Raw genomic sequence first — 8,971 nt, forward strand, 5'->3', positions numbered from 1 at the left:
GCCTTAGGCTCTCGGCTGTATGGAAGTAGAGCCAGTAAACTCCTTTGAACCTTTGAGCTCGTGATTCAAGTATGGAACCATATTTTTTTCATTTTTTATTTAGACTTACATCTTCCCAACGCAACACGGTATCCAACCATAGGAGCGAAATTGTATGCAGTGAAGTGCGCTAACAGCGTTCGCTGGACTAGGCAGGCCATCCGGCGCAATGCAAACCGAGCAAAGGTAATCCGAAAACGTCTTCTGTTCCATAGAAATAAAAGACATCAGGATTACTGCAACAACTTTCACTATAATCTATCAAGATAGCCTAATAGTTTTAATTAACTTTCAAAATCAGTTTCGGTTTTCCACAGATGTCTAACGCCGAAAGGGGGCGCTTCCCACGTTTTTCTTGTTTCGTGTTTGTTTTGTTGACGTTAATCGCTTGTCCCTTGGTCCATCAGGATAAACGAACGAAGCAACACTTCGCGTTATGCGGTCCGGAATATGGAGTTTATTAGTTATATCTAGCTTTGCGCAGGCTTCTTTACACCAATGCTAAGTGCAAATATCATATGTGATGCGCGCAAAGCGTTCTGGATGTGGCTACTTTGCTTCGCAGTCTGCGTCGCTGGTAAGCAAATATCTTTTGACAGGCTTAATTACTAAGCAATCGAGCCAGTTTAAGCTTGAAATATATCTAAATGAATCTCCCAATCGCATTATGATTCTTGCATACGATCAACACCAGCATTGCAAAGCAATTGTTCCCCGCACATGAGAGCTTCCCCGCATCGTTATGCTGCCGTAGGTGGAGCCAGCTTTACAGAGCAAACCGATTTGGGGGGGTGACCTAGAATTAGTGAGATTTTCACCCTGATAAGGCTTTACTGCGTTCCTGCATTCATGTCACGTGGAAAATAAGTAGCGCGACTTCGCGCTCCCTGACTTGTTGTCCGCAGCCGGTTTTGCACGTCCAGCTCCAGATCTGTCAGCTGAAACGGAGTTGGAATAATCTTGTCCATTGTAATGTCATGCTGTTTTGCCCGTCTCCGCGCCTGGGAGTGAGGACGTGTACGTATATTGACATTGGGGTGCCTCCACTAAGGAGCGGAGTCTACGATAAATAAAAATTCGCTTTCTGTTTGCTTTTTTTGTTTTTTTTTCACCCTTTAAACCAGTAAAATTAAGAAGAAAACACTTACCGCTAAAATTAACGTCAATTCGGATGTTAAAAAGTAAACTCAACTATTCAAGGTCACGACCACACTCCCCCCCCCCCCCCCCCCCAAGAAAAAAACAACAAGAAACAAACAAACAAACAAACAAAAAGACATCAAGAATATTTCGCGTTGGTCCCGCTTTAGCGTTGGGTCGGCGGTCCTAGGGAGATATCGCTTCGGTGCCTTGCTAACCAAGGGTAATTGACACTGCGAGCTAGTCGTCAACGTTGATTCAGAAAAAAAATGAATCAATATTGCTTTATTTCTTCGTGACGACTATTGTGTCTGGAACGTGCCTCCGACTGTTTACCGCGTCCTAAAAAGTGGTCCCTCGATTTCCGCTTGATGGCGTCACAGAAATATCGTGTTGTCGCCGGCCACGATGAATGTGGCAGACGCCTGTTCTGCTATAGGCCTCCTGCGTTGCCACGGGGGCGCTGCGAAAAGATACTCGTTGGGACCTGTTTTGGGTAGTACAAACTTGGACGTTTCAAACAGCAACACAGGTAGAAGCGTGCCTGGCTTCCTCTCTCTCTCTCCCTTTCGCCCTTTTCAGTGCCAGGTAATAGATGTTACGGAGGCAACGTGAGCGTATACAGGATGTTCCCATGATTCGTTGCGCGGTTCGCGCGCTGCCTTTCGAGATTTTCGCAAAAGGTGCGTCGACGGCGCGCAGAGCTGGGCGTCCGGGCGTCCCCCGGGCGTCCCTCCCCGGCGGGCTCTTCGTCGGTGGTGGTGGTGGTGGGCTCGGCGGTCGAGGAGCGCCAGAACCTGAGCTGCTACTCGTGCAACTCGCAGCTGGAAGGAGAGGGCTGTCGCTTTCCGCACAACATTAGCCGGGCCATGATTCGCACCTGCCCGGCCTCGCACCGCTACTGCACCGTGAGTGGAGCCGCCTTGTTTCGCTCCGATCAGAACCGCCCAATCAGGTCGAGAAGAAAAAGTAATCTCCTTCAAACCTTCCAACGGCGTCTTTTTTTTTTTTTTTTTTTGCACCGGAGTTGTTAAAGGGGCTGTGCAACAGTTCCAGTGCTTCGCTTAAATAATTTGGGAGTTCCTGTCTGAACCTTTCTAAAGCAAAGAACAAAAAAAAAAAAAACACTTTTGCATGCATGTCCTAGTTTTTATTTTATAAAATGGACAAAGACTGTCGTTTTCGGCACCTCTCAACTCTTTCACCACCTTCCGAGTCACGTGCGCGGTGACGTCAATGGGGGTCGCGCGGGGTTCCGGTGAAGCTCTCTCTCTAGACATCAGCGAGCAGCGAGAACTCATCCGCTCGCGACCGCGTGACCTCGTGCTGGCGGGTGCAGTGCGAACAATATGGTGAAAGGAGGGAAGTCTCATCCGGGTCCGGTCATACCCGTCCGGCTCTGCCTCCCTCCCCCTCCGGCTTCTGGCGGCTGTTCGCCGTAGCAGACAGAGCTGACGGTTTTGTGGACCTTGCATAGATGGTGCCACTAAAACTCCGTATAATAAAAGTTTTATCGATGATACCAGCTTTTCGACGCATTTATCTGTGTTAGAACGACAAGATTTATAGAAAGGTTACCTTTTATCGAGCAGGTATTCGCACAACTTGCTATCTTTCTACAAGATTCCCCATTGACGTCACGCCACGTGTTTCTCATGGCCGCCACTCGCGGGTGCAGGTCGGGGAATATTCTAATTTTTGCCTCGCGATTACGCGGCGGAATCGCAACATTTCGAAAAAAGGAGGTATGTTTTCTGTCATTTGTGACAAGATGAACAATGCCAAATGTACAAGATGCCAATTCTTTCAAGGTTAAAATCGCTTTACAGCTCTTTTAAGGGCTAGTTTCCCCAGGATCGTGTCCGGTACCAAACAAATGTCGACACCCGTGGCCGACACAACACTCTGGTTGCCGCCGTCGCTCATAGATGGCGGCAACGTACATTTCTTCGGAGGAAGAAGAGCGGGAACGGAACGAGCGGCGATGTGCGCAGTTGCGCGAATGGTTTCGCAACCTCCGCGAGGTCGCTATCGCCTAAAGTTACACTGCGTCGAGCGCTTCAGATCCCCTTCTGAAATAAGAGCAGATCGCTCGCCTGAAAGCCACCGCCGAGAACAGAAGCTACAGCTCCGCTGCTCTTCCGTCTTCACCAGAGTGGAAAGCAAAGAGGTTATGAGTACTAGGAGTACGTTGCAATATTGGTGAAGCCTAGTCATAAAAAGTTTAAACGATATTGTGCCCAACGTGATGGCGATTGGTGCGCGTGACATGTCACGTGTGAGATGGATGGTTGATTGTAGAAGGACTCCTTGCAGGCTTGCGCGCGCTCCGTCCGTTGGGTTTTATCAGATCGGAGGATAGACGAAGGCTAGCCACGGTCTCGTGATGTGGTCATGTTGGGCTGATAAGTGAGGAGAGTAAGGAGCAAAATGAGAAAGAGGCGAGGCGTCAAGGGAGCATGGGCATGGCTTGTGGAGGCTACGCGGCTGACGTCATGCTCTCTCCTATCCTTCTACCCACCTTGGTGGAAAGGCTGGAAGTATTTTTATAGACCTTTTCACCTTTGTAGTTACCTGACCGTTGGACAGAGGGCGCTGAACAACGCGGTGCCGTAGGATGGCGTCAAGTTACTTGGTTTCGGTTTCAGCGGTCTCGCGGCTGTGTTGGTGTGTTATGTCGCTTTCGCTTATAGTTTTGTGATATAAATGTATCCATTCTGGTACAGAAGGGATAAATGTATCCCTTCTAGTACAGAAAGGATACATTTATATGTATGCCTTGATAACTACAACGTAGTCACGAGCCTAAATTGTGGACGTTTTTACGAACTCTTTCATTTGATTATGTTCTTTGTTCGGCCATGTTCGGCGGCGAAACGACTGAAACCAAGCCGGGGGAGGATTACGGCCGGGGGAGGATTACGGATGTCCATGGCCGTACTGGTCGTAACCGTTGATACTAGTTTCTATAAAAATAAACGATTGAAGAGGGTAATGCACAGAGGCACAGTGAAAAATCAGGTCGACGGCATTGCTACCGATGTGCTGAATCGCAGAAAACAGAAGAACTCGCAAGTTTAGTGCTCACTGTTCGGTTATCGAGGACACCAACGTTTTGTGAAAATTGTTACCTGAGAAACCCGCCTGTAATGACGCATAGAATGAGGAAAAAAGGCGTGATTTTGTTTTTATTGGTTTCTTTGAAGAAATTAAGTACTCGAGAGATGTTTCGGCGATCCATGCTAGGCCAAGTAGACAATTTCTGCAACCATCAACCCTGCTAAAGTGTTAATTAAAAGCCTTTCAACATGTTGACCTTATGAAACTATTTGTTGTAGTGTCATTTCCTTACAGCGCTTTGAGAATATCAGCTAGGTAAGGGACAAACACGCCAAATGAAGTTTCGTATAATTTTCGAAATAAAATAAAATGACGTAAGAGAATTGACTTCCAGCTTGGCTCAAGTCAAATGCAAGGCCCTACTTTATGGCAGGCACGTAGCCAGGGGCGGGGGGCCATGGGGCCCGGCCCCCCCCCCCCCCCCCGAAATGTTCCATATTGCTAGGGCCTCCTCTCCCCCCTCCCCCCCATCCCCTCATACAGCATTTTTTCATAAGCCCCCCCCCCCCCCCCCCCCCCCCCCCCGAATCAAAATTCTGGCTACGTGCCTGCTTTATGGATTTGGGTAGACAGATATTTATTTGTTTGAACAGATATGATTTTTACTTTCAGGGGCGCCAGGAGTTAATCCGTCATCGACAACGCTGCACTCGAGTAATTTAGATGCAGACGGCTGCTTTTCAGAGTCACATATTGCGTGCCTCGGGCGCTTTTGTCAGGCACTCACAAGCTGTCTCTGAGACGTTTTTCACCCGGGGAGCCCAGCCCTTTGTGACTAAATAAATTAATTGAATTGAATATCTTAAGAAAACTGAATTACTGCAAATATTAGAACGAGCTCAGTGTATAGTTTCGTTAAATTCATAAATAAACAGAACAAGCGAATGTTCATATCGCAAAAATGATTCTATTTATATAATCAAAAGCAACTGTTCTGGATTGCTTATGAAGGCAGAGCACGATTCTTTGAAGAAACAGACATAGTGGCTCCTTGCGTTGACTATAGTCAACGCAAGGAGTCGAAGCGCAAAGTATATTTATGATGACGCATTTTTGATTTTAAGAAGGCAAATATATATATTTGCCTTCTTCTTAAGGATCAAAAATGCGCCATCATAAATATACTTTGCGCTTCTTATTGCACCACTACAACTTCACCACTATTCGTGCTCTCATAAATAATTGGCCTCTCAACCTTCTTGTGTCTTAGAGTCATCTACATACTCAATGTGCGCCAGTGCTAACGCCGATTCCTTTCTTCTTGCGCATCCGGTACGCCAGCGGGGAAAACAGTCAAAACTTGTTATAAAATCAAATGTTGAATTTGTGCACATAATGATGGCATGCTGTTAGGTAGTACAAATAAGTATCAGATGACACTTCACAAAGCAAGGCCAAAAATCGCGGTAAAACGTGACGAAAAACACGAATATAACGCCTTCGCCAGGGCGCGGAGAGAAATAACAGCGATAAGTTGAAGCAACCAAGCAAGCCACGTGATTCCAAGCTGGCAGCCAACGTTAGTGGCAGTGCCCATGCGAAGGAGGGTGAAAATGTCTATAGGTCCTCTCTCATGCCACGGGCTCCGTTCCAAAATATACTCGATCGGACTCCGAAGTGAAGGTTTCGCACTGTGGCGTTTCAAAACTACTCCCGCTACGACGCATAGATTACCTCATCGTGGAACTCCCGCGCATACCTCGGCAAACCTCACTCATGAGGGCCCTCACTCACCCTCACTCACCCTCATCCTCACAGGTGAGGTGAGGGTGAGTGAGTTTCTGAATCAGGAAAATTCATGAGTGTGAGGGTGAGTGAGGGTGAGTGAGGGTGAGTGAGGGCCGTGAGGGCCGTGAGGGCTGTGAGGGCGGTGAGGGCCGTGAGGGCGGTGAGGGCCGTGAGGGCCGTGAGGGTGGTGAGGGCCGTGAGGGCGGTGAGGGCCGTGAGGGCGGTGAGGGCCGTGAGGGCCGTGAGGGTGGTGAGGGCCGTGAGGGCGGTGAGGGCCGTGAGGGCCGTGAGGGCGGTGAGGGCCGTGAGGGCCGTGAGGGTGGTGAGGGCCGTGAGGGCGGTGAGGGCCGTGAGGGCGGTGAGGGCGGTGAGGGCCGTGAGGGCCGTGAGGGCCGTGAGGGCCGTGAGGGCCGTGAGGGCCGTGAGGGCCGTGAGGGCCATGCAACTCGGAGCAATTCGAATGCGTTTGAAGCGGCTGCATCCAACCAGGGACGCAAAATTTTCACGTGATACCTCGTGCCGGTGATGATGACACCGAAAGACTTGGTTCTGGTTTGAAATCGATCGTTTTTTTGGAAATAAACTGTTTCAGAAAGGTGCATTAGTATTCTTAATGAGATTTAAATGCATAAAAACACGCTTATAACGCGTAATTGTGTCTAAATAGTGCAAGGAAAATAAAATGTTATGATGACGATGGCAAATTGCAGCAATTCGTTGCTGCGTGTGATCGCGGGCGGCCCGTGTTGCTGGTGTTGCGACGTAAAGTTTCTGGGCGAAATTGCCCCATCTGAAGCTGGCCTGAGTGGCGTGAGGGCCATCAGTGCGTGAGGGGCGTGAGGGGTGTGAGGGCCGCAAGGGCGGTGAGGCGCGTGAGGGCGGTGAGTGGCGTGAGGGCGGTGAGGGCTATGAGTGCGTGAGGGCCGTGAGGGCCGTGAGGGCGGTGAGGGCCGTGAAGGCGGTGAGTGGCGTGAGGGCCATGAGTGATTGAGGGGCGTGAGGGCCGTGAGGGCGGTGAGTGCGTGAGGGCCGTGAGGTTCAGTGAGGGTGAGTGAAGGGCTGAAGGTGAGTGTGACTGTGAGGGTGAGGGTGAGTGAGGGGCTGAAGGTGAGTGTAGCTGTGAGGGTGAGGCTGAGTGAGGGGCTTAGGTAAGTGTGGCTGTGAGGGTGAGGGTGAGTGAGGGCGACCTAAAATGCCGACCTCTGCTCCCGCGGAGGGGGAGTTCCACGATTTGGAACTCCCGTCATTTGAACCGTCACCTAGATTTTCGTTTCAAGACTGTGTTGCATAAAGCATTGCCATAGAGTAAAGTGCTTGACTATAGAGTACGGTAAAGCTCCATCTAGACGCTGTGCTAGGAAACATGTATATTCCGAACACCAACTGCCACGACCCCCCCCCCCCTCTCTCTCTCTCTCACTCACCTTAAAGTCACTGGATCATGGGAAAGTAGCGCCATTGCCTTCCCTACGTGCTAGCCGGACACAAACGGATACTAACATACAGACGACCGAAACCTCGCAAGGCGATTGGCTAATCGGCCTACGTTGCCATGGAAATCGCCATCTTGGTCCATTTAAATCTTCGGAGTTTCCAGGGGGTCGTTCTAAACCAGTCGCGCCAAGATCACCATGGAGCATCATCGTACTGGAAGCGTTCCTCGCCAATATAAGAGTCTTTGGCACTTCGTATGCAATCAACTTTTTAATCAGGCCCATCTCCATGGATCTCATACAATTATATTGTTCTTCTTGCGCATTTCAAGACAGTAAACTTATTTTCCAGTGCCTCCAAGCACCGACACAGCATCTGGTAGTGGTGCGAACGTGTACGCCTGTTTCGCCGGTGTGTGGTTAGCAAAATCTCGGTATACAAAAAACTACTCAACAAAGCTACCCGTCACCAGCGAATCTAGATAGGCTCACCAAGAACGGAGGGGTCAAGGAGAAATTGCTCATTTCATGGACAAAGATGGCGACCACACGCGGAGCTTGGCGTTACTTTCCCAGGATCCAGTGACTTTAACTCACCTCAGACCGCCATCCGACGTTTGAAGCACCATTTAGGTTGTCCAGTTGCAAAACTTTACATTTCATAGAGTACAGTAAAACACCATCTAGACTCCGGGCGTCGGGATGGTGTTGCCAGCTGAAGGACGACAGTCGCAATGCATGGTAATCGCGAAAATCGAAAACTCTCAGCAAAATAAGCAGTAATAATTTAACGTTGTAAAGTAAATTCTGAGCTATTCTAACGCTTATAAAAAGCAATATACTCTTTACGCTTCATTACCTTCCCTTCTGTCGAAATCGAGGAAATCTGGTGGTTAGGCGGTTTCGTTTTCCCGGGGCTCGCCCATCAAAACCATAGCGCGAAGCTGCTTATCTGGTTTAGTTTTGCGTTGACGCGAGGCCGTACACCTGCGCGCTATGCAAAACGAAAACTTCGAAAGGAACGCGAATATCTTTCCACCGGTAAGTACGGGGATTGGTCCTTAGGGCGACCATGAAATCTAGCGAATAAGACGCAAAGCTAGTTGGTAACCATGTGTGGGACTCCAAAGCTCTGCCTCCATGCTCCGCCGCTTGCGGCAGCCAGAATGCATGGGAAAATGGCGGACCTTCTCCTCTAGAGTTAGTATATATGAACTCTATGTTGCAGGTGACCCGCGTGGACTACAGCGTGGACCCCGGCAGCGCCTCGCTGGCGTTCTCCATCGAGCGCAGCTGCAGCGAGCAGTGCACCACCGAGTGCGTGGCCGTCGGGGAGAGGCTCCGGCTCTACCTGTGCCGCTCCTGCTGCCAGGGGAGCCTCTGCAACACGGGAAACGGGACACGCTGGTCGCTGCCCACCTGGCCGCTTCTCGTCGCCATGGCAGCCGCTTCCTTTGTGCCACCGTGGGGCTGCCATCGCGTTTGGGCAGCCAAACTTGTCGCGTGAATGT

The 8,971-nt window shown here is 49.9% G+C and overlaps 1 protein-coding gene across 1 annotated transcript; it reads left to right on the forward strand.

Moving 5' to 3' along the window:
- The first annotated feature begins 494 nt into the window (after positions 1 to 494).
- Positions 495 to 8,971, forward strand: LOC115314671. Its single transcript, XM_029973796.4, has 3 exons — positions 495 to 616; positions 1,882 to 2,087; positions 8,689 to 8,971. The coding sequence occupies exons 1-3, from the start codon at positions 538 to 540 to the stop codon at positions 8,965 to 8,967; spliced, it is 564 nt and encodes a 187-aa protein (XP_029829656.2). The 5' UTR covers positions 495 to 537; the 3' UTR covers positions 8,968 to 8,971.

Source organism: Ixodes scapularis, unplaced genomic scaffold (genome assembly GCF_016920785.2).
Source record: "Ixodes scapularis isolate PalLabHiFi unplaced genomic scaffold, ASM1692078v2 PGA_scaffold3__209_contigs__length_174095766, whole genome shotgun sequence".
NCBI lineage: Eukaryota > Metazoa > Arthropoda > Arachnida > Ixodida > Ixodidae > Ixodes > Ixodes scapularis.

What these genes read in the sequence shown, in the direction of transcription:
- LOC115314671 (XM_029973796.4), top strand. Translation starts at nt 538, where the DNA reads ATGCTAAGTGCAAATATCATATGTGATGCGCGCAAAGCGTTCTGGATG. An exon ending in CTTCGCAGTCTGCGTCGCTG is followed by an intron (nt 617 to 1,881) that starts GTAAGCAAATAT and finishes GACGGCGCGCAG; the next exon opens with AGCTGGGCGTCCGGGCGTCC. An exon ending in CCTCGCACCGCTACTGCACC is followed by an intron (nt 2,088 to 8,688) that starts GTGAGTGGAGCC and finishes TCTATGTTGCAG; the next exon opens with GTGACCCGCGTGGACTACAG.